The sequence below is a fragment of the Ailuropoda melanoleuca genome, chromosome 16 (assembly GCF_002007445.2).
Source record: "Ailuropoda melanoleuca isolate Jingjing chromosome 16, ASM200744v2, whole genome shotgun sequence".
NCBI lineage: Eukaryota > Metazoa > Chordata > Mammalia > Carnivora > Ursidae > Ailuropoda > Ailuropoda melanoleuca.
In genome coordinates, this window is record NC_048233.1 from 63,590,761 (window position 1) to 63,615,996 (window position 25,236).

Genomic DNA, 25,236 nt, shown 5'->3' on the forward strand with positions numbered 1-25,236 from the left:
TTAGGTACAGAAGAGGAAATACAGCATTTCAGGTGAGATAAACAAATATAGCACAAGCTGGTAAAAATTATTTGAAATGTTATGTAAATTGCCAAGATGGTCATTAAGGTCACCTGTCTTTTTCAAAAGACCCAATACTAGCGTTTGTCAAGACTTGTTTTTAGAGTTTGGTGTGAGTTTTTTTGTCTCCCAAGCAGTGAGGATGAACGTGTGTTTTTATTCAATTATGCAGCTTGGGACAGACTAAAGTTAACGGGTCTGTTGAATGCCTGAAAATCTTATCTCTGCAAGCGGGAACCAGCTGAGAAATTACAGAGGAAATTCCTTGAACAGAAGTGAGGCCAGGTTTCACTACCACCAGGGGGAGAGAGCATATAAAAAAGGACTAACCAGTTGGCAACCTTTTCTAAATCATCAGAACAGCCGTGCCCTGAGGTCCCCTGCACTAAGCTGGGGTTCTACGGTCATAGCTTCTTAAGGTTGCATTCTTTGAAACAACCACATGTCTGTATTTTTAGTATTGTATTCTTTGAACCACATGTAGGAGCTTCTTCCAATAAGCTAATGAATTCCCACCTAAAACCGTTCTAATTTACAACCTGATCACACAAGCATCCTCCTTCTAACCAAACATTGTATGTACCAAAGGTTTAAAATCGTTACAAAATTCCCAAATTTGAAAAGAACGGGCAAGGATCTGGCAGTTGAATTATTGGTCCCTTAGATCATTCATCCTTTCAGAAATACCCCAGCAGTGGACCTCTGGATTCCCTAGCTTCCAATTCCCGTTAACAACCCTCCCTTCCCGTCTTTCCTAGCCTTCACTCCCTCTGCATAGCGAACTCTGTCCCTACCCTCCTGACCCAGAGTTACTTCAGAGGGCACCGATTTCCTTGGCAGTCAGCCCCATGGCCAGCCAGCTGCTCTCTTAACCATGACCTCTAGACATTGCTCTCCTGGGCCAGATACAGATTTGTTTGTTTTTTTTTTTTACAGGGAGGGATGCGTGAAAAACTCGGTGCATTTGTCATCATGACATAATTTTAAGCACTAACCTTTCAAAAGCAGCTACTAAAATTCTGAACACGAATTAGATTGTATAATCTTCATCAAAAAACCACAGTTTTTTTAAGTTAAGTTTCGGACTCTTGGTTTCTGCTCAGGTCATGATCTTGGGGTCCTGGGATAGGCTCTGCACCCAGCCCAGAATCTGCTAGCGATTATCTCTCTCCCTCTGCTCCAAAACCTGCTCTCCATCTCTCTCAAATAAATAAAATCTTCCCAAAAAACCCTAACAACAACAACACTCCACACCAGGGGCGCCCAGGAAGGCTCAGTCCGTTAAGCTTCGGACTCAATCTCAGGTCTTTTTTTTTTTTTTTTTAAAGATTTTATTGATTTATTTGACAGAGACAGCGAGAGAGGGAACACAAGTAGGGGGAGTGGGAGTGGGAGAAGCAGGCTTCCTGCCGAGCAGAGAGCCCGATGCGGGGCTCAGTGGCAGAACCCTGGGATCACGACCGGGGCCGAAGGCAGATGCTTAACAACTGAGCCACCCAGTCGCCCCTCAGCTTAGGTCTTGATCTCAGGGTCCTGAGTTCAAGCCCCATTGGAGTACATGCTGGGTGTGGAGGCTACTTAAAAACAAAAAAAAACCCCCAAACTCCACGCCCCAGGTGAGGGCACTGAGCAGTTAAGCCACTTGCGGAGTCCCAGGGCTAATCAACGGTGGAACAGGGTTTGCACCCAGGTGGGCTGAGCCTGCGGGGCGCTAACCGCTGCCAGCGCCTAGGAGACGCCAAGCAGCGGTGGGAAGCGGGCCGCGTAGGTGTCGGCGCCGGTCACGGGGCCCACACTGAAACGCTCTCTACTTGACTATCGCCCACATCACGACTGAACAGCGCAGGCCAGGAGGGCGGGGGGCCGCACCTTTTCCTGGCCCGCGGGGCCGCAGGTTACACGCTGCCGCCGCAGGCACACGTGACCCGTGGCGGGTGGTGCGCGGCGTCCTGGGCGGGCCGGGCAGGCCGGGGGCGGGACCTGATGGGAGCCCCGCCCCGTCCCGGGCCAGTTAACTGGCGGCCGAGGCGCGGGCGCCCACTCTGCGGTGCAGCGGTCGGTGGAGCTGGCTACCTGGCCGCCACGGCAATGGCCACGGTGCGGGAGAAGGCGGCGGCGCTGAATCTCTCGGCTTTCCACAGCCCGGCGCAGAGGCCTCCCGGTAGGTGCTGAAGACCCCTGTCCGGGGCGTGTGGGCGTCTGAAGGCGGGCCGGGGGGCTCAGGCTACGGTTCTCGCGCGGGACTGGGACCCCGCCGGGTCCAGCGGGCTCGGCGCAGCTGTAGCCACTCGGGCCGGCACCCCGTGGTCTCGGCGTATGGGGTCCCTCTCCCGCGGGTGGGCTTCGGCGGGCAGACCCCGCCGCCCTCACAAACCAGCTTTTTACTTGGTTCCCCAACTTGAACTTCGCCGCGCGCTCGTCGGTGGCCCGCTGCGTGCCAGGCGCTCTCACTAGGTCTCCAGACAGGCTCCACGTCGTTACTCGTAGCAAGTATATCTGGGCTTGGATGGCTCTTTGCCTTCTGTCTCAACCACAGATCTCGACTCCACAATATGGCCAGGGACCGAGCGCCTCTCTTGCCCACTCTCTTCTCCAGACTTCCTGGGAATGATGAGTGGTTTTCGTTCGAGGGGAGGGAACTTGGCATAAAAAGTATTTGTTCGTTAAATTTTCTGGATAAGCAGTATTTCAGTGAATAGAAGTTGTGAACTTTTTTTTTTTTTAAATGGTTGTATGACGTTAGGAGAGACGTTGGTGAATACTGCCGCTAGGTTAATCATATCCTTGGGGGCAATTTGCTTAGCCTTTTGCTTTCTTTGAATCTCCAAACAAATGAATGGAATGGATGATCAGTTCTAAAATTCTGATTCTGGCATATCACAGCTCAGTAAGTAAAGGTTTTCACATAACACAGCTTTTTTTTTTTCCCCTCCCCTTTCTAGAGAACTTACAACCTTTCCCCCTTTCTGTATATGCTGCGTGGGGTTTTATAGGTTCCCTATCTGACAAAAACTTTTCCTTTGGAAAATACCTACCAGTGAAACTGACTCCTTCCTCAAGATGACAGTAGTCAGTGAATTGACTTAGGTCATTTGGGTGCATCTCAATGGCTCTAGTCTTGTGTTGACTTATAATTACTAATGCTCCTTTTAATCTTCAAAATGCTAATGATAAATTGTGATAGAGAACTGCTTTTCTAGGAACGGTCCTAATATTGACCTTATTCTCCTCCAATTTAAAGAATTCAGATAAGCATATGATGGCTACATTCAGAATTTCTCTTTGTTTTACGTTGTGAAGAGGAGGGATTCATTCATCATTTGAGAATTGAAAGTTGGAAACAGTCTTGGGAAATCTTTAGGCTTACTTTCTGAGTGAAAGAAATTGCCAACTTTTATGTGATTAGAGCCATAGCACCCTGTCTTCTCTAACAGCTGAAATACCAGTTCTGAGCTTTGGGCATTTGTGAACAGGTTCTTAGATGGCACAAGAGAATATGTATTCAAGACTCAGAGGGAAGAGCTGAAGTGCTGGTTAGCAGATTTGAACCCAAGGAAAAGACCAGTTTCCTGCCCAGCAGGTGCAGTGGCAGAGTCCACTGCCTTTTCTCATTTGTTTTGCTTGCTGGGGTTGGAACCCTACCTGTTAGCATTTGTTAATCCCTCTTCCACACTTTAGCTCCCTGTCACAGTCCCAGGGAGCACAGTAATTGGAGCCTGTACTTCTTGGTTCCTTGCTATTGGCTTTCTGTGTGCTCTGGCAGGCAGCTTTGTACTCTTCTTCGTTCTCTACTGAATAGAGACCCTAAAGGGGCTGTAACGACCAGGGACCTGATTTATGTAGAAGAAATAAATGCTATAAGCTAATTCTTCACCATGTACTTCGAAGACATTTGCCTTTTAATAGAGACAAAGAAGAAAGTGGTATGTTATCCTGTTTTCCCTTCATACTGTAACCTAATTCTTTGAATTCACCTGGTATCACTTTTCCAGGGAGCTCAAAGTACTTCCCATATGCTATCTCATTAATCTGTATGAATTAAAGTAGGGGCCAATGCCTCCTTTTGTGGATACTTCTCTTAACCTCTTTTAAAATTGTTCCTATTAAAAGATATTTCTTTTACATACTTTACCTACTTGCAGCCTTCTTTTTAGAGGTAGTCTCAGGCTTCAGCCTGATATCTCTAATACCATGTAAGAGGAAAACAAATTTGGACTACCAAAACCAATATGCAGTAAAAACGTTGCATATTGGTATCAGTGTATAGCAAGTTTTTCCCATGTAGTCACAGCTGCCTATTTGAATGCCAAAAACTCAGTTCTCTACATTTATCTATTTTCATAAGATTTTGGTTAATGTCCAATAGATGTAGTTCTTTTTGTTTCTCTTGACAATTCTGTGAGCAATGTTTTAAAACCTCTTAAAAAAATAATTCTTTAAATTCTCTTTAATCCTAAATGACTTAGGGTTTTGTTTTTTTTTTAATCTTTTAAGACTTTATTTATTTGAGAGAGAAAGAGCAGAGAGAGAGAATGAGCATCAATAGGGGGAAGAGCAGAGGGAGGGGAGAAGCAAGCCTCCTGTGGAGCAGGGAGACCAATGCAGGGCCTATCCCAGGATCCTGGGATCATGACCTAAGATGAAGGCAGACAATCAACCGACTGAGCCACTACATGACTTAGGATTTATATATAATTTTCTGATGAAGAGTTAAATCCTCTGGTATGTGACACATCTTGTCTTATCTGCTAGCAGTCTTTATTGAATACTGTTTAAAGCTTGACATCATCAGGTGGTGTGAATAGTTAAAGGATAAATTCTTTGAAGGTAGGGACTCTGTCCCCTTAGTTCAGAGGAAGGAAGAAGTAAGATACCTTCCCTTTTCTTTTTATTTTTAAAATAAACTTTTAGAATTTTAGAATAGATTTAGATTTACAAAAAAGTCATGAAGTTGGTATATAGAGTTCCCATATGCCCTTCACTCCTTTTCCCTTACTATTAACATCTTACATTAGTGTAGTACATTTGTCACAATTAATGAACTAATGTTAACACATAATTATTAACTGAAGTCCATACTTTATTCAGGTTTCCTTAATTTTAGCCTAATGTTCTTTTTCTGTTCCAGGCTCCCGTTCAGGATATTACATTACATCGAGTCCTTAGGCTCTTTTAGACTGTGACAGTTTCCCACTTTGTTCTGAGTTACACATCTGTTCATTGCTGGGTACTGATGGTAGCCGCGTCACGTATATTGTCTCCTGTGATCCTCGCAGTAATTGAGAGAAGGACCTAGCTCTCTTTTGCAACAGAAAAGTTACGCCGTTTGCCCAAGATTGCATTATTAGTAAATGATGGAGCTGAGAATAGAACCCAGGTATCTGGGACTCCAAAACTCATGCTTTGTCTTACTCTTTGTCTCTTTGTATCCACAGAAACTAGCGCTGTGCCTGCTGCATTAACACAAGTTTCCGTGTCCTAATAGTATTCAGTTGACCCACAGTTTCTGAACTTTGGGCACTGTTGACATTTTCTTTGTTTTGGGGGCTCACCTGTGTTTAGCATCCCTAGCCCCTCTACTCACTAAACTCCAGTAGCATTTACCCTTCCTCAGCTTGTGACAACCAACAATGTCTCCAGACATTGCCAAATATCTAGTTGGGAGTAAAATCATCCACTAAGAACCACTGCATTAACCCTCCTTTACAAATTTTTAGTAGTTGGCAATCATCTACAACTCACAAGTACTGAGTAACCAAATCTATTATGTGAGGCAGTCTATAAGGCAATTAAATAATTTGAACTTTTGCAAACTATAAGGACATTTGAAAAAAGAAGGCACTAACTCACTGTTCAAGTTTTGTGGAAAACTGCCTAACATGAGCTATCTGAATTCTTTTTTTCTCCCCCCTGTGGGGTAGGGGCAGTCTAATGCCCGAGAATGAAAAGGAGATTGTTATATGTTCATTTAGAAGTAGCTTTTTTTCCCCCCATAATTCTGTGTGTGTTTACCTTGCATTGGGATCCACTTTTATAATGTGTATATGATCTTCTAAGGAGGTGAATAATCCTGCTAATTTGAAGTGATTATGGAATCGTTTTTGCCTTTAAATAGGTTTCACCAGCAGGGCTGTAGTAGATTGTTACATAGATTATAGTTGAAGCTGATTATCCCTTTGTAACTTTTGAATAAATGTAATTTCTTGACATGTCTCCCTTATGACTTGATTTTTAGGGAATAATGTGATTATTTAGCGTGTATTTATGGAAGGGGAAGATAATTATTAGTATCACACATATATATCGGAGTTCAACGTTAGAAATTTAACTCTTTTATTGTTGGTGAACTTTTTTGGGGTAGATTTCAAATACATGCAAAGGACAGGTCTTGGTTTTGAAAAGTAACTATTGCTTTCCAGCAAATAAAGATGAGTGCTTGAGAAATGAATGTTAACTAGCCTAGATTTATATAGTGCTTACGAGCATGTATAGTATGTTATAGATCTAGTTTAAAACAATTTCTGAGCCTCTTGTTAGGCCACCTTCCAAAAAGCTTTTTATCCGATAAGGTCACATATGTTCCTATGCCTCATTTCTTACCATATTTTATGTGGTGTTCAATGTCCATATCTAAATGGAGATGGGTAGAATTTCAGTCTCTAAAATCCTATAATCAGATGCTTAGACCAGAAACCAACCTTAAACACAGGGTTCAGCTCTTGTATCAGTAAATGAAGAAACCAGCCTATGGAGGTTAATTCTCTTATCCAAGGTTATCACAGCTAATCTCTAGAATCTTTGATCCTTTTGATGCTTTTAGAACATTCTTGACCAAATGTAAATAAGGAAGCATCAAGATGCAGATAGTGATGGATTTTATTTTATTTTATTTTATTTTATTTTATTTTATTTTATTTTATTTATTTTAGAGAGGGGAGAGAGGGGGTTGGGGCAGGAGCAGAGGGAGAGGGAGAGAGAGACTCAAGCAGGCTCCACCCCCAACATAAAGCCCGATGTGGGGCTCCATCTCACAACCCTGAGATCATGACCTGAGCCAAAATCAGGAGTCAGACGCTTAACTGACTGGGGCGCCTGGGTTAAGGTGAGCATCACTAGTAATTAGATAGTGACGACTTTTAAAGAAATGTCTAGCTCATATGCAAGTGAGAGCTGGGGACAAGCTGAAGCTGAAACTCTGATGCTAGATTTACAAAGCACTCTTTGGCTACTTCTGGTCTCTTGAATCCTATTTAGAAGTCACAGTAATTTGTCTCACTGGGCTATGGTCTGCTATACCCATATTCATTTCAGCTCTTAGATGATGATAAATAAGTTTCAAACCAGCATGTGGGGGATCTGTGTTCAACTGGTGAAGTCAGCATTAAAAAAACAGGTTATCCTGGTGTGGGTTTTGGCACATGTACTTGTCAAGTGCAGGGTATATTATGTATTAAAGTATCTGTATGAACATGAGCTAGTTTGGGTCTGTGGGTGGTGGTGCTTGAGGGGAAATATCCCAGGATGCAATGTTGGGAATTAATGGTCAGTGAGAACAGAGGGGACCTGAAAGGGCTGAATTGTACCATGCCTGGAGGACTCTGGAAACATTGTGTGGTTCATAGGTGCCTACCATCCTGCTCTAACCTGTTCTTTAATCTTTTATGCTGTGTTATCCAACCTGCAAAACTTCCTGATTTCCCTTATTTAAGCAGCAAGTTAATATGCAGAAATTTATCCTTCTTCCTTCCCCTGGAAGATTAGCCTTTCCCATGTCACTGAAACTGTGTACCCCTTCCCTCCCACCCCCTTCTTACTTACCTACTTGTAGCTCAACTCTTATGACTGAGGTGTTTCAAATTTAATATCATTACCAGCCTATTTCACTGCTACTTAAAAGGCCCTCTGATCTCTACAAGTTTGAATCTTATTTTCCTCTCCTCTCCTACTCCTGTGTACTGTGACTAGTATATATTACAGAATCTATGATATCCTACTTTATTTTAGGACTAATGTCTACTGTTTTTATTTATTTATTCATTTATTTAATGACTGCCTTTTAAAAAAAATATTTATGTTTTAGAGAGTGGGAGCAGGAGTGGGGGGAGGGGCAGAGAGAGCGGGAGAAGCAGACTCCTGGTGGAGCAGGGAGCCCAATGCAGGATTTGATCCCAGGACCCTGAGATCATGACCCAAGCCAAAGGCAGACACTTAACCTACTGAGCCACCCAGGCACCCATGACTGCTGTTTTTGAATAGCTTTGTTAAGGGTTCACAGTCTTTTTTTTTAGTTTTAGTTGTTTTTTTTTTTTTCAAGATTTTATTTATTTATTTGACAGAGAGAGACAGCCAGTGAGAGAGGGAACACAAGCAGGGGGAGTGGGAGAGGAAGAAGCAGGCTCCCAGCAGAGGAGCCTGATGTGGGGCTCAATCCCAGAACGCTGGGATCACGCCCTGAGCTGAAGGCAGACGCTTAATGACTGAGCCACCCAGGTGCCCCTAGTTTTAGTTTTTAAAGTTTTGTTTCTTCTAATCTCATTGGCTTGCTTAAAGCTCTTTCACTAAATCCAAGCCTTCAGTGAAAGGTTGATGCTAATAAAACTGTCTAGTGACTTACTTTTAATATATTTACATTTAAGTCCTAGAAAAAGTATATTTTACTACCTGTGAAATTGGGTTTAACTCAGGAGCCTCAATTTCCTCAAATGAAGATTATTAATAAGTATTTCAGAGAAGTTTATCAGGATTAAACAAGAGAAGGCAGAGCTTGTCATAATTAAGTACTCAAACATTAGTTGTTAATAATATAATGAAAACTTGAAAAAAGACTAAAGAGCATACATTTATTTAAATCTCAGCTATAATCTCTAGTATTTTAAGAAGTTAAGAATATTAACCGTGAACATTCCTTTTATTTAGTTATTGTGGCTGGAAACAGTGCAGCTACTCCTGGGTTCTAGACACCAGGAGTCTGTCTAGACCTGGACAGATTTTGAGATTTCATTAAGTGCTCCATTCTGGCTTTATTCAGTAGATATTAAATACTGTGCCAGTAGTAAATCTATTTCCAGCTTGGTTTATCTAGTTGATTCTCCATAATTCAGTCCTTAAAACTGCTTACATGACATTTGGAAAACAGGCATCAATTACTGTCTTCTTTGTTTAGTAACTGGATTATGAAGTATCTTGAATTTTAAAATATAAAAACAGTCTTGCTGATTATTTTAAACTAACACAATAATTGGTAGTTAAATTACGCATCTATTTTTGGTGTGGAAAGTATACAAATAGGGGCGCCTGGGTGGCACAGCGGTTAAGCGTCTGCCTTTGGCTCAGGGCATGATCCTGGCGTTGTGGGATCAAGCCCCACATCAGGCTCCTCTGCTGTGAGCCTGCTTCTTCCTCTCCCACTCCCCCTGCTTGTGTTCCCTCTCTCGCTGGCTGTCTCTCTCTGTCGAATAAATAAATAAAATCTTAAAAAAAAAAAAAAAGGAAAGTATACAAATAAATAGTAAAGGGCTTTATCTGTATGCCTGTGTGTATGCTAGTAATTTTCATGGTGAAGATGTTAAAATTTCTAGTAGCTAGAAAATGACAGTATAAGTGAATACAGTGTGATGGTTTACTATGATTCTTTTATTTATTATAATATAACAGATGAATTCCAAATGACCCACTTAAAATTTATGACCCTAATACATTAAGTGGAGTTTTAATGTCCTTCAGGAACTTATCTTTGTCTTCATCTCATACATTCTATTTTATCTAAAAAGGCAGGAAGGTAATTTCAGGTAGCAGTTTCTTTAATTACAGCTCCCCTTATTCCTTATGTTGTACTGATGCATAGTTTTCCTTTTTACGTGACCTTGAGGCAAGTAATAAGTTTTCAACTTCTCTGTCAGAGTATCCTAAAAATAAAGGAAGTAATACACTTAGCAAAGCTGGGGGCTTAAAAATTAGAACCACTGAATATCCAGAGGATCACTGAAAAGCGTAACACATGAAAAGGCGTACTCTGTGTTTATGTAAAGAGCGAGCCAGCCAGCCAGCCAGCCAACAAGCTGATGATTAGCTGGACTCTGTTCCATCAGCTTATTAAAACTAAGGGCCATTTTTTTTCCTTTTAATTGTTTCTCCTTTTCTTTGTAGTTTTGCCAAATACCCATTTATTACAATGAGGAAAAATGTGATAAATCTTTGGAAGCATGTTTTCTTTCTTTTCTGTTTGGCTAAAACCTTGCTCAATTTCTGTGCTTTTCCTATCTTTGTGGTAGGCTGTGAGCTCCTGTTGGGCAGGAACCAGTTTTCCCTGTTACAAAGTACTTAACTCATAAGCCTGCATAATAGGAAGCTTTAAAAATATTAGTTTACTCCAACTTCTGTGTGTGTGTCTATAACTATACATCTATTTACCGATAAGTGCTTTAAAATGATATAGACCCTGAGCCAAACTCCAGTAGCACCTCTTACAAATATAATGTCTGGAAGTTATACTTAACCTCTGTGAATCTATTTTCCATCTCTCAAATAGAGATTATATCTACCTCATTTGCTAATGACCTAAAAGTGAGGCACTCAGTAGAGTTCCTTGCACGTAATTAGTAGCTGCCACAAGGACCTGCTTGATCTGCACTCCCCCACCCCAAAGACCATTTCCACTCGCCTCTGATCTCACTTCCTTCTGTTCTCTCCCTGGTCACCCACTCAGGCCATGCTGGCCTTGTTCCTCCTCTCCTGGCCAAGCACACTCACTTCTTGGGCCTTTGTTCTTTCTGTTCTCTCTGCCCTGTCCCCAAATGTCTGGATAGGTTGCTTCCTGGTTTTACTCAGTCTTCCGCTCAGATACCACCTTCTCAGATCTTTCCAGACATCCCCTTAAAAATAGTGTTCTCCTCCTCACCAGGCTTTATTTTTCTCCTTAGCATTCATCCAACACGTACATATTGTCTGTATCTTCCCACAGAGTAAGAGGTCTGTGAGATCAGGGACTTTATCTTGCTCACCGATGTATCTTGGCCCATAGAACAGTGTTCAGCATATAGTAGGCACGACATTTTAGATGAGTTGCTACTGATTAAAAGTTCAGTAACAAGCTGACCTCATAATTGTTCCTCATTAATAACTTTGGAAATTGCCACGTTTTGCTTAAGGACTGCTTAGACCTGACTATAAATGAACAAGGTTACCCTGCGTTTTTCCCATTGCAGGTTTCAGTGTGGCCCAGAAACCATTTGGAGCCACGTATGTGTGGTGCAGCATTATAAACACTCTTCAAACACAGGTGGAGGTGAAAAAGCGAAGACACCATTTAAAAAGACACAACGACTGCTTTGTTGGTTCAGAAGCTGTGGATGTCATTTTTTCTCACCTAATTCAGAATAAATATTTCGGTGACGTAGATATTCCTCGGGCCAAAGTGGTGAGAGTGTGTCAAGCACTTATGGACTACAAAGTATTTGAACCAGTTCCAACCAGAGTCTTTGGAAAAGACAAAAAACCTACATTTGAAGATAGTAGTTGCAGCCTTTATAGATTCACCACCACACCCAACCAAGACAGTCCGTTAGGCAAAGAGAATAAACTATATTCGCCTTCCAGGTTAGTGTATAATGTTAGATTATCCTGGGGATATTGGCAGGATTTCACCTACTTTTTAGCGAGAGCTTGACTGGCTTTATGTTATTTTGGAAATTGTAAATTAGGCCAATGTCTGGGTCTGTGGGGAAGTTTGATAAAATACAGTTAATTTCTGTTTATTTGCTATCTCCTGGAATTCTTACTACTCGTATTTTATATTTATCAGAAACAGTCAACAAATTTTGACTTTTTTTTTCTGCTTCAATTTTCAATTATAGTGTAAAAAATGTGTTAGAAAGTTTATCCCCAAAGTGGTATGAGAACAGAAAAGGTGAAGGGAGGCAGGTCGGTTATCACAAGAATCCAGGACATGGCAGATGGGAAGTCTGAAAGTCATGTGGGACCCAGATTGCAGAGGATTTCACTGCAGTCAATCATACGGGTGTTGGGAAGGCCACAGAAAATGACAGTGTGTCTTAGAAAGGTCATCCTGGCAGCCATACCGAGAGCCTGACAGGGAGAGCCAGATAGGAGTCTATTCCAGTCTACAGATGAGGGTGAAGTGAGCAGCGGTGGTAAAGAAGGAATCATGTCAAGGGAGCCTGGGGGATGGCACTGTAGAACCCAGTGCTTGAAATGGATGTATGTGATGAGTACATAATTAACTTGGTTATTTGTCATGAAATAAGACGTTTCCCTTTTATTTCCTTCAGCTAAACTGTGTAGAGGTGACCATGTAACCGAAGCTCTTATAATTCAGATCTGACCCAAAGAGTTCTTTTTTTTTTTTTTTAAGATTTTATTTATTTATTCGACAGAGATAGAGACAGCCAGCGAGAGAGGGAACACAAGCAGGGGGAGTGGGAGAGGAAGAAGCAGGCTCATAGCAGAAAAGCCTGATGTGGGGCTCGATCCCAGAACGCTGGGATCACGCCCTGAGCCAAAGGCAGATGCCTAACCGCTGTGCCACCCAGGCGCCCCTGACCCAAAGAGTTCTAGTGTTATAGACTTTCAATTATTTTTAATGTATAGTGTACCAAATATTGTGTATTTTTAGTGTATTTGGTGTATCAAATATCTTAATGTCTTAACTTTCAAGACTCTCTATTTAAAAGATGATAACATTTATCTCTCTATATAGGAAGGATATATGAGGGTAAGATAGGGCAAAATCACTGCTTCCCAGATCCACATTCTTTTTCTGAAACCTTTGGGGCCACGTGCAGTTAGAAATTTGGAACTTTGGAGGTTTTAAAAAGATAATTTTGTACAGAGACAATATATTAGATAACACTCCTAGAAGGATCTGGGAGAGCATCTGGTAACCAAACGCATTAATATTTCTGCAGTAAACAAAATACTCATACTAACTGGGATAAGTAAAGACTATGGTGGTCTCAGGACAGGTTTTGTCACCATGTGAGTTCTGAATAAACTTTAGATTTCTCATAGCTTTTGGGGTTTCAGAATTGTGGATAAAGGATTATAGGTCTATATTTGGAAAACGAGCACTACCCACCAAATAATGCCCCAGAAATAGACATAACTGATAAAAACAGTAAGCATAATGAAGGTGGGATTATGTTTTAAAATTGGAGATAAAAATTTTAGTCATCAAATTGCTTAAATCTAAAATATTCAAAGGAAAAATTTAGAGTATATATACTTAGGCTCGAGAGAGAGAGAAGGTGGATGCTTTTGTATTCTACTCTTAGAATTTGCATTTGTTGTGTTTTTGCTCCAAAATACACAAACTTTGTAGAAATTCACCTCTCTGATAGTTCAGTATTTGGGCTTACTAATAAACATTAATTTAAAAAATAAATTCATTTTAGGTATTCAGATGCATTATTTAAGTCATCTGGTATCAAATCAGCAAGTTTAGAGGACCTGTGGGAAAATCTGAGTTTAGAGCCTACTAACTCCTCTCCTGTAAACATCTCTGCAACCTTGTCTCCACAAGGTAAGTAAAGATGATACAAGTAAGAAATAGAAGACCAACTTCAGATAAAATTAGTTATTTAAAACTTTTCAATCTTAACCTTTATTAGAATTTAAATATTCAGAGCACAAAGAAAGAGTACACTGTGTATTAAAGCTGTTTATATTAAGTTTTAACAGAGGTCTATTATCTTTAACAAATAGATCAGTGTTGCAATTCTTGAACACTGACTTTTGTCCTATCAGCTGGCAGAGGTTCAAATCTGCAGTGTTTTGCGTGCAGATTTTTACTTATTTAAAATATGCTCTCAGATGTTTCTTTCTCTAACACTTTATTAGGTTAAATAAAATTTTCAAAATTACATTAAAACATTAACAGAACTCTTATGTTCTTCCTTGTCTATCGCGATGGAATGCAGATTAATGACCGATTTCCACCTTCCCTCCCCCATGCCAGTTGTGGAAACCCTGAGTGGAACAATCCGCAGCCAATAGTTTCAAACCAGTTTTCAGATTGAATAATGAATCATTCTTTCTTCCAAAGTCCTTATTAACATGTTATATGACTTGATCTCTTATCTCTGCCATATTGCTTTTACAGTAAAAGAATGAAAAGAATTCCTGTTGTCCAAAGTCTGTTCTCCTACACTTTAACAAATCTCGAATTGTTTCACTTTGTCATAAGAAACCATTTCATAAGTAAGGTTGACTTTTTTCCTCTTATTTTCTTTTTTTTTTTTTTTTTGCCACAAATTTATACCTCAGACTTGCCTAGACAAATATCATGGTGAGCATTAGTAAATATTGTTACTTTTCACTTTGTCATTTTTCCTGTGTAGTCATTAATGAAGTATGGCAAGAAGAAACAATTGGACGTCTGCTGCAGCTTGTAGACCTTCCACTTCTTGACTCCTTACTCAAACAGCAAGAGGTTGTATCTAAAGTTCCTCAGCCTCAGAGACAACCTGACTTGGTCAACAGCAGTAACTACCTGGATCGAGGGATTCTTAAGGCTTACAGTGACTCTCAGTATGTGGAAATACATCTATCTCAATAATTTGAGTGTGTTTTGTAGGAAAATCGTAGATAACGGTTTTAAGAGAATCTTTTGAATTCTTCTGTCCACAGGATCAGATATACATTAGTCAGTTGATAATTATCAGGACTTGGGAAAGTGAAGAACAAAATTACCTTGGTCAAAATTAGAGATGTAATTTTCATTATTTTTATGTATGCATTTTTGTTTCTCACATAACTTACTTGCACATCAAGTGAAAATGATTATAGTCCATCTTATCTTTGTTAAAATGTAGGGCTCTCTGGTCTTTAAAGGAATCTGGAATAAAATTAACAGATTTGGCAAATTCTTAGACTCGTTTGACTATCTATACTTTTATGCTTCTCCAGAATATCTCAAATATGTATTTTTTAATTAACTAGTTTTATTAAAGAAATGGAATGAGAGTAACTCTTGCTCTCATATCTGACTGTCATTCTTCTGAATATAAATCTTAAGATGTGAAAGCTTAACTTCAGGTGCTAAGGGAAGTATGATTTTTTTTTCCCCTTAAGGAAGAGTTCTATATTCCTTAAACCTTCGATACTTTTCCTGAGTAAAATTATTAAAGGTTAAAATTTTGCATTTTCTAGCTTATTTTTTAATTGCTTTGCCTCAGCAGATCATGTTCAGTAGTTAAGGAGATGGGAATGTTTAAAAGAAACGTAACTTACATTTTTCAGTACTTTTTCACAAGTTCCACAGTCCAATGAACCATTAATAGTTGATTATCAAAAGTTAGTTTAAAACCTTAAGCAAAAAAAAAAAGTTAATCCCAACATGCTAGTTATTGAACTGTGTGTATAATAGGATTATTATTCAACAAGAATTTAAATCATGAGAACTGAGGGGAAAAAAAAGATAAAATTGAATAAATCACACCTATAATTTTTTTTGAAGGTGGGGGAGGGGCAGAGGGCTACAGAGAATATTAAGCAGACTCCACCCCCAACATGGAACTGGAGGTGGGGCTGGATCTCAGGACTCTGAGATCATGACCTGAGCTGAAATCAAGTCAGACGCTTAACTGAGTCTCTAGGTGTCCTGCACACCTATAATTCTTTAAAAAAAAAAAAAAATTCTATAATCCAGCTTTTTTTTTTTAAGATTTTATTTTTAAGTAATCTCGATACCTGTCATGGGGCTTGAACTCACTACCCCAAGATCAAGAGTTGCACGCTCAACTGACTGAGCCAGCCAGGTGCCCCATATTTCTACAACCTAAAGTAACATATGAAGACATTTTATAATTACCTTACATTTTATTTATTTTTTATTTTTTATTATTTTTTTTAAGATTTTATTTATTTATTCGACAGAGATAGAGACAGCCAGCGAGAGAGGGAACACAAGCAGGGGGAGTGGGAGAGGAAGAAGCAGGCTCATAGCGGAGGAGCCTGATGTGGGGCTTGATCCCATAACGCCGGGATCATGCCCTGAGCCAAAGGCAGACGCTTAACCGCTGTGCCACCCAGGCGCCCCAACATTTTAAATACAGAGTTAGAAATTGTGCTAGAAGTGACCTTCAGTATCACCTCACTGCATCTTACTGTGAACTTGAAGCAGATGCTCAGAAAGATGACATGACCAGCCCGATACAATGCTCCTGCGTAGTGGGAGAATTAGTCGTCCTGGGTTCATAGCAGTACAGCACATGATTGTTCTTTTTTAAAACTATATATAAAATACATATAAAATATATAATGTATATTAACAAGTTGAATATTAAAAGTTATTCTAGAATTCTATTTCTTGAAATGTAGCATTTTTCTGAAGTTACCCGGGGGCATTTTATTAGAAATGGAAATTAATATTTAATTATTTTTGAAACCCTACCTTATCTTCTCTGTTCTCTCTTAGCCAGAGTGAGAGATGATAGATCACAGAGCTCTGAAGTACAGCGCATCATATTAGAAAAATACTGGCCTAGGAGTCAGATCTGGGATCTAGTCCTAACTGGGACCCTGAGCAAGTAACTTAGAGTTTCTGGGCCTCTGTTGTAAATTTAAGAGTAGATTTTGAATTTTGATATCCTTCTCAGTTTACATTGTATTGGATAGCTTCTGCTTTCACTTCAAAAAGCAAAAGAAGACATATGAAGCCAAACTTTTTGTCTGTCATACATGATCTTTCTGTATTTTAAAAATAATTACACATATCTATGTCTAAGTGTAAAGAAATGTATCCTCATGGCAAACTTGAAAGAGGTAGTAAATTACGTACTGTGTGTATATTTGTTTTTCTTTGCTTTTTAAAATAATTAAAATAATTTTTTTAAAAATAATTTTTCCCCCATAGGGAAGATGAATGGCTCTCTGCAGCAACTGACTGCTTAGAATACCTTCCAGACCAGATGGTGGTGGACATAAGCAGAAACTTTCCCGAGCAACCAGATAGGATAGACTTAGTGAAAGAACTTCTGTTTGATGCCATTGGCAAATATTACAGTAGTAGGGAACCTCTGTTAAATCACTTATCTGATGTTCATAATGGCATTGCAGAACTCTTAGGTAAGTAAGATCTTACTGGTTACTGGAATTTGTCTTTTGGAGGAAACAGGAAAAAGTTAATTATCCTCAGAATGAACCAAAAGAGCACTGCTTCAAGCTCCACGCGGATCTGGATTAATCCATGGAAAGTATGTTTATTCCAAAACTTCTAGGTCTCATTTGCAAGGAGGCTTTAATAAACTCTTAAGTTATTCAGGAACTTCTGGTTTGCACAGGAGAACGCTGCCCTCATTCACTGGAAGTTTAATAGGTATAGTGTGGCAATTCTTTTCTTTAGAAAGCACTACCCACACCACCACACTCCCCACTTCATTGTCTTCAAAATGGCGGACACTCTGTCCCTCCACCAATGAGCTGGACTGTTCCACATCGTTCGTTGAAAACAAATTGGGGGTTCCAGAGAATCCATTCTATTTTTCTCAGGTAGAGTTGGATACATCAGTACTTTACACATAGTGTATCCTCAAAACGTGTTGAATTAATGAAAAGTAGTCTGGGAAATTATTTACAAAACTAAGAGTTTGATTTAACATCCTAAGATAGTCCTGACAAGGATTTAGGGTATCAGTTGCCAGTTTGAGAATAGGCTGCCTTGATGGTTGGTATTGGTCATTTACTGTAATTCCTAGTCGTTTTGTTTTGTTTTGCTTTTGCAAATAGTTTTGAGTAAGTTTAGTGTTTAGCTTCAGCTTTACCTTGAGTTTTGTTCCCTCTGATAGTCATCTTTGGTCAAAATTAAAAGCAGTTTTTTTTCTTTTGACTGAAGTGAACGGGAAGACTGAAATAGCATTAGAAGCCACTCAGCTCTTTCTAAAGCTTTTGGACTCCCAAAATAGAGAAGAATTTAGAAGACTGCTGTATTTCATGGCTGTTGCAGCACATCCTTCTGAATTTAAATTACAGAAAGAAGTAAGTCTTTTGTCTAAATGTTAATCGTATTCGAGTAGCCTTAGTACTTACAGGACCCACATGTCAAATTATTTCACATCGGGGGCGCCTGGGTGGCACAGCGGTTAAGCGTCTGCCTTCGGCTCAGGGCGTGATCCCAGCGTTATGGGATCGGAGCCCCATATCAGGTTTTTCCGCTATGAGCCTGCTTCTTCCTCTCCCACTCCCCCTGCTTGCGTTCCCTTTCTCCCTGGCTGTCTCTATCTCTGTCGAATAAATAAATAAAATCTTTAAAAAAAAAAATTATTTCACATCGGTATCAAGTATGCTGAAATGAGTAATGGCTACTAATACTCAACATTGCGTTTTCTATTAAACTCCTTCATTTAAGTATACACTATTGGGTGTGTTTTGTTTTATTTTTATAGAGCGACAACAGAATGGTTGTGAAAAGGATATTCTCAAAAGCGATTGTTGACAATAAAAATTTATCCAAAGGCAAAACTGATCTTCTCGTACTCTTTTTAATGGATCATCAAAAAGATGTTTTTAAGGTAAAATTCTGAAAGTAGTTAAGTTGAGCTTATGTAATAGATAAGGGATTCAATTTGAATAATCTGTATCCCTCCTCCTTTTTTTTTTTTTTTTTTTTTTTAAATTTTTTTTTTTTTTTTTTTTAAGATTCCAGGAACTCTACATAAAATTGTTAGTGTTAAGCTCATGGCCATTCAGAAGGGAAGAGATCCAAATAGAGACGCAGGTAATCTGAGAAATACAGTTTTCATGATCTTCCAGAGATAAATTCCTAGTGTTTATTTGAAAGTGTTTTGTTTTAAGTAGTTGCACTTTAATTTCAACTAAACTTTAAATTCCTCGGAGTTATCCATACTTAGCAGAGAGCCTCCTTATGTCAAAAAGTAACTTGACCAGGGTTAGAAAGTCAGCAGGGTTAGAAATGCATCTTCAATGCATTTTACAAACTGGGGAATAAGAATATAAATGTAAGAATATAGCTAAATTTTTTTTAGTTAAATCTGAGGAATAGATTCATTAATTGAACTTTTTACTTTTAAACATAAAGGATATATATATTGCCAGAGAATTGATCAAAGTGATTATTCTGACCATACACAGAAGACAACCAAGGATGAACTAATGAATTTACTAAAGACTATTGATGAGGATTCAAAACTGTCTGCTAAAGAGAAGAAAAAATTGCTAGGTCAATTCTATAAGTGTCATCCAGACATCTTTATTGAGTATTTTGGGGACTGAGTTTTTAATGTCTGTATATAACTTATGTATTTTAAGAATAAATTATGTATCCTAAATATCTAATCCCATTTGTAATTTTAGATGTTCTAAATATGAAATTGTACTTAATAAAACGTTTTTTGTATAACCTTCCGTGTCTGAAACTATTAGATGGTGTATTGCTGTTAGGTATTGACCTCCTTAGGGTGAACTGATTTATAAGTACTGTGCCCAATACTTTAAAGAACATTGTAGGAATTTAATAATATGACATTGCGGTGTTTACATAACAAAGTATTAAATAGTAAGGAAGTCTGTAATTACAAGTTAATAGGGGTGTAGTCTTTACCTTGAGAGGTACTCCTTAAAGATACAAGATAGAAACTCAGGCTATGATAAAATGAATTTGCTAATTACTATAAACAGTAGACAAGTCAGAAATTGAACTGTCCTAATGATTTTGAAAACTTCAAGATCTTTTAAAGTTTCTTGTGGAAAAATTCAAACAAATATAAAAATGGGGGAGAATAGAATAATAGAATAACTTCCATGTACTCTTTATCCACTTTCAACAATTGGCAATTCATGGCCAATCTCATTTAATCTATAGCCCCGTGCATTCCTTGCTCCCACCCCAGCAAATTTCAGACATCCTGTCACTTCATCTATTAAATTTCAGAATGCATGGCTAAAAGATAAGGGCATTAAAAAAAAAAAAACCACAGTGTCATCATTACATACACACAAACCCACAATTCCTTAATACCATCAAATATGCAGTCAGTAGTCACATTTTCTGATCTCAAATGACTTTGACAGTTTATTCGCATAGGGATCCATTAAAGTCCATAAATCGCAATTGGTTAATGTGCTGCTTTTTTTTTTAATAAAGATTTTATTTATTTGACAGAGACAGCCATTGAGAGAGGGAACACAAGCAGGGGGAGTGGGAGAGGAAGAAGCAGGCTCCTAGCCGTGGAGCCTGATGTGGGGACTCGATCCCATAACGCCAGGATCACGCCCTGAGCCAAAGGCAGACGCCTACGTTAGGACTGCACCACCCAGGCGCCCCTGGTTAATGTGCNACTCGATCCCATAACGCCGGGATCACGCCCTGAGCCAAAGGCAGACGCCTACGTTAGGACTGCACCACCCAGGCGCCCCTGGTTAATGTGCTTAAATCTCTTTTAATCTATATGTTCTTCTTTTAACTCTTCCTTCTTCCTTCTCCTTTTCTTTTCTCTCTCTGCCTCTGTCATTGAAAGAACCTGGTCAGTTCTTGAGTTTCTCCACAGTCTGGATTTTGCTGATTGCAAGCCTATATTATCTTTTATCAGTTTCTTCTCATATCCTGTACTTCTTGAGAACTGATTGTTAGCACTAAAATCTTCAACTTTTTATTCAGGGTCATCATCATTTTGGAACTGCACTGTCAAGATATATTGGATAATCAGGACGCCTGGGTGGCTCAGTTGGTTAAGCATCTGCCTTCGGCTCAGGTCATGATCTCAGGGTCTTGGTATTGAGCCCCGAGTTGGGCTCCCTGCTCAGTGGGGAGTCTGCTTCTCCCTCTCCCTCTTCCTGCTGCTCCCCTGCTCATGTTCTCTCTTTGTGTGTCAAATAAATAAAATCTTAAAAAGATTAAAAGGAAACTGAATTTTTCTACTTAGACTTTTAAAGAGAGGTAGGGAGGGTGGGGCACCTGGGGGGCTCAGTTGTCAAGCGTCTGGCTTTGGCTCAGGGCGTGATCCCAGGGTTCTGGGATCGAGCTCCGCATCAGGCTCCTCTGCTGGGAGCCTGCTTCTTCCTCTCCCACTCCCCCTGCTTGTGTTCCCTCTCTCGCTGGCTCTCTCTCTGTGTCAATAAAATCTTAAAAAAAAAAAAAAAAGCTAGGGAGGGGCACCTGGCTGGCTCAGTAGGTAGAGCGTGTGACTCGATCTCCGGCTGTGAATTTGAGCTCCACAATGGGTGTAGAGATTACTTAAAACCCTAAAAGAGTAGTAGGGAAAACTTAGATGCACCAAAATGCTAGCATGTCAATCTTTTATTTTCTAACATCCAATACCAACAGTCTTTCAATGGGAGAAGGTTGAGGACTCTAATGTATCTGTGATCCCAGTTCTAATAAAGCAGGGAATAACTTTGTCAGGTTTTTTGTTTTTCGTTTTTGTTTTCATATGCAAGGGAAGGCAGCTGTCTTTATGTGAAAAAGAGAAGATAAGAGAGTTTGTGATTTAAGTGTGAGGAAGTTTTTAGAAACTACTGAAAGCGTAGTGAGACCATACTTGGGGTGTGGAAGTGGTTCTTGCCTGGCTGCACACTCGAATCACCTGGGAAGCTTAACACTCCTTTCCTGGCATCACCCCTGGAGTCTCAGATGACCCTTTTAGAACTCCTGCCACCCCTCCCCCAAGAGATTCCAAGATGTAGTCTGGAGTGAGAACCACTAATCTAGAGACTACCTCAGCATAGAGCAACTGTGTGTACTGACTTGCGACCTTTACTTTGCACGTAATTGAATGATTATTTGGCAAACAAAACTAACACTTCTCCTTCAGGGGAAGCAGAACTAACTGCCTAGTTATTCATGTTCCTAGAAGCAACGATTCTAATAGAATCAAATTTCATGGAAAAATCCAGCAAGATCACAGTTTACCTCAAACTTCCTAAGCAAGAGTAAAACCGGTTTTAAGAAAAATTGGTCCTGTTTACTGCAAGCACGGTTAAAGTTTTCAAGTGTGGGTCCCATGCTACCCCGAATGCTGTGGGCAACTCTCCTGCATCACTAGAACCGTCAGCTGCCCACTGTGGGCCCTCATTCACTCATCCATGATATCCCCTGGGGCACCCGGCCCCACTTAGACCCCTGATGCCTAGGTGTCTGTGAGCCTTGCCACCACCCTAGCTGAGGAGAAGAGGACTAAGCACTGATCCAAGGACAGCTTACCTATATGCGCACAAATCAGCTTGGCCAAGCAAGGAATTCTATATAGAAAAATCAGGAGGGAGAAACAACTAAGAAAGTAGAGACCAGCCTGTGATTCAGAGGGGTGCAGGAGATTACAGCCAGGAGCAGAGATGTGATGAGAGCCACCCCGTGTGTCTTGGGAAGACAGAACAGTCCTGCTCTCTAGAACAGCTGCTGGCTTTCTCCTGCCAAACCCCAAGTAGCCTTGCAGTGAACTCCCTTTATTTTGAAGTAGTTTGAGTTTCCAGTGCTTGCAGCCAAAAAATCAAGGTGTCCATATGTTTTTAATATTTAAAGGAAACAATTTCAAATATACCAGAAGATAACAAGTAACCATTACAAGTCAAATCAACAGTTCTGATATTGTAACAATGTCCCCTCCACAAGGGAAAATTGTTTATATTAATCGTACAAGGAAGGTAGTGGACTCTCACTAGGGGTGTGGATGCCACATGGGCAGGGTGGATCTCTCTGGGGAGGTGGTTCTTGCCTGGCTGCACATTAGAATCACCTGGAAAGCTTAACAGTTTCCCCCCAGAGCCTCATGTGATCGTTTTAGAACGCCCACACCCCAGACGATTTTAGGGTGTAGTCAGGGTCGAGAACCACTAAGCTAGAGACTCTATGGTATATTATTCTGGACTCCGCAGTGAGAGCTAAATATTTTCTTGGTGAATCTTTATTATGGTTAGTTGAGTATCTTAAGGGTTTTGTTTTTCTCTCTCCTAAAGTGAGTCCTCATCTGAGGACTTTTATGGGCGTGCATATTTAAGAAAAAATACCAAATGTGCTAATTAGTGAATGGTTTGAGGGTGTTGTGTTGCACTCAGCCTTCAATACTTTAGGAGTAACTGCCCACGTGTGATCTATTTAGTAGTGTTTGAAAGCACTTATTTCACTTCATCTTGCTTTTCTAGTTATTTAAATTTAACAAGTTTTATAGGCTACGGGTAGGAGTCTTGATTATTACCTTCATTTTGTTTAATTAAGGCATGCATGACTTATGCTCAGTCTTATAGCATCTTTACAAATGAACAGTTAAGAATTGCATAGCTTTTATTTTTTAAGATTAGGAACAAAAGCTCTCTGTTCACGTAGTCTGCTATCATACTGCTAAAAGGTGAGAAAAGCATGTTTTTTCGGAGCAGCCACTAATCCAGTGCGGAGATAATCACGGCGCCCACTACCTGTGATGAAGGGAGATGAGTGTCCAAAATGGGCTTGTCTTAGCATATTTTCCCCTTCTAGAACACAGTTCATAAAATGCTCCAAGTGCTCACTGTTGTTTATGTACCGACACCGAGCTGAACCCTCATGGGAACTGTTCGTCCCCTTGCCCCGCGTCTCTTCCGGGCTAAAGTCTCGTTCTTTCTATAGACAAAGCGTAGCAACCACTTAGATAAAAGACCGGACCCCCAAACCAAAATGAGTCTGTGCCATTAAAGTGGGGCTTGGCTATCTAGGTGGTAGGCATGGCTTTTTTTTTTTAAGCCCGAATGAGAATAATAAACTATGTGCAACGAAACATGATGGTAATATTGAAGTTCGAAAACCCGGGCGGGGAAGGCTTTGAATGAGGCTGCGAAGCGGCCTTTTGCTTTCATTCGACCGACTCCGCGCAGGCTCTACCACGTGTTTCTCTCTCGCCTCGCACTCTCGCAGCAGCGCCCACCTTTCTGTACGGAAACATGGCGCCGCCCTGTGTGGAGCTGGCACCACCTGGCTCCGAGCCACCGCCCACAAAGCCCCGCGGACCGACTGGGAGCCTACCTCCCTCATCTCTGTACGGAAACATGGCGTCTCCCAGCTCGAGCCTCCGCCCACTAAGCCCCCTCGGCCCGCACCGGACCGCGCCTCCCATCTTTCCGTACGGCAACATGGCGCCGCCCTACCAGGGGCGGGCGCCTCCCGGCTAAGGGGCTGCCTCCTCCTTCCCGACGCTTGAGGAGCGGCCGCACTGGCCGGTCCCACCGGAGCCGGGTTGGGAGGACGGCCCGCAGCGGGGCGAGGGATGCGGCCTCGGAAGGGCAGAGGCTGAAGCGTCCCGTGCTCGCCGCGCATCGCTCCGCGCCTCCGCCGCGGCGCCGGCACCCGTCTCATTCCCCGCCCGAGCGGCAGGAGGGAGAGCTCCGCGGCAGGTGAGGGAAGCTGATGCAGAGGTGGAAATCACAGGCATTTCTTAGCCTCCTCCGGGCCGGTCGGGTCCGGTGCTGTCGGGTGGGAGCGAGGGAGAGGCAGGGACGGCGGCGGGGTGCGGCGTAGGGCGGCCTTTGTCCCACCCCTCGAGGCCGTGCTCGTAGCGCGCCCCTCTTCCGTCGCTTGCTGCCGGCCCGCCACTCCCTCGCCGGCCCGAACAGTTGTTTACAACGGAATCCGGACGCTGAGAGTGAGTGGCTCTGGGTGCCGGGGGGAGCGGTTCCTGGCGTCGGTGGACAGAGCGCCTTGCCTTTGCTGAGAGACCCTTTCTGCTGGGGAGTCGCTTGGGCCCGGCGTGTAGCTCGGATAGGTTTTCAGGGCCAGGGCCAGGAGCCTCCTACCCTCGGTTCCCTTTTGGGGCGGAGCAGGAGTTGGTGATCGTTGAATGAATGAGCACGCTGTGAGCAATCCGTGGTTCCTGTAGCCCTGTAATTATAGCTAGCATTTGTGGAAAGCCTGTAGTGTGCCACGGCTGTGATGCACATTCTGTCGTCTAATCTTCCCCCAAATCGAAAAAGTAGGTAGCTGCATTTTACAGATGAGGAAACTGAAGTTCCACAGCTAGTAAAGAGCCAAAATTGGAACCCAGGTACGTCTGAGACCAACGCCCATCCTTCCCACACTCACTGACATCACAGAGATGACACAGCTGTCAGCAAATGCTTAGTGGGATCTGTTTGGAAGATAGACTTACACGGATGGAGCATATATGGGAAATATGGTTGGTGTTGGGCACGAAGAAGTTAAAAATCTCGGTGAAGAGGTTTTTTTTTTTTTTTCTTTTTCTT

At 41.2% G+C, this 25,236-nt stretch overlaps 2 protein-coding genes across 5 annotated transcripts in view; both read left to right on the plus strand.

The window, feature by feature from the left end:
- Positions 1–2,078: 2,078 nt before the first annotated feature.
- DEPDC7 (DEP domain containing 7) lies at positions 2,079–19,432 on the plus strand. The gene is made up of 9 exons (XM_002917482.4): positions 2,079–2,221; positions 11,265–11,655; positions 13,470–13,597; positions 14,415–14,604; positions 16,931–17,142; positions 17,909–18,051; positions 18,459–18,584; positions 18,712–18,790; positions 19,112–19,432. Exons 1-9 carry the CDS (start codon positions 2,149–2,151, stop codon positions 19,303–19,305), a joined length of 1,536 nt encoding a protein of 511 aa, XP_002917528.1. The 5' UTR covers positions 2,079–2,148; the 3' UTR covers positions 19,306–19,432.
- Positions 19,433–24,252: 4,820 nt separating this feature from the next.
- Positions 24,253–25,236, plus strand: part of TCP11L1 (t-complex 11 like 1) — a 38,298-nt gene continuing 37,314 nt past the window's right edge. For 3 of the 4 annotated variants that reach the window (XM_019797799.2, XM_034646040.1, XM_034646036.1), the window contains exon 1: positions 24,253–24,390. The gene's annotated coding sequence lies outside the window, so the exon portion shown is untranslated. The other variant, XM_019797800.2, reaches the window with a different exon arrangement.

What these genes read in the sequence shown, in the direction of transcription:
- DEPDC7 (XM_002917482.4), top strand. Translation starts at nt 2,149, where the DNA reads ATGGCCACGGTGCGGGAGAAGGCGGCGGCGCTGAATCTCTCGGCTTTC. An exon ending in AAGGCTTACAGTGACTCTCA is followed by an intron (nt 14,605 to 16,930) that starts GTATGTGGAAAT and finishes TTTCCCCCATAG; the next exon opens with GGAAGATGAATGGCTCTCTG. An exon ending in AATTTAAATTACAGAAAGAA is followed by an intron (nt 18,052 to 18,458) that starts GTAAGTCTTTTG and finishes TTATTTTTATAG; the next exon opens with AGCGACAACAGAATGGTTGT.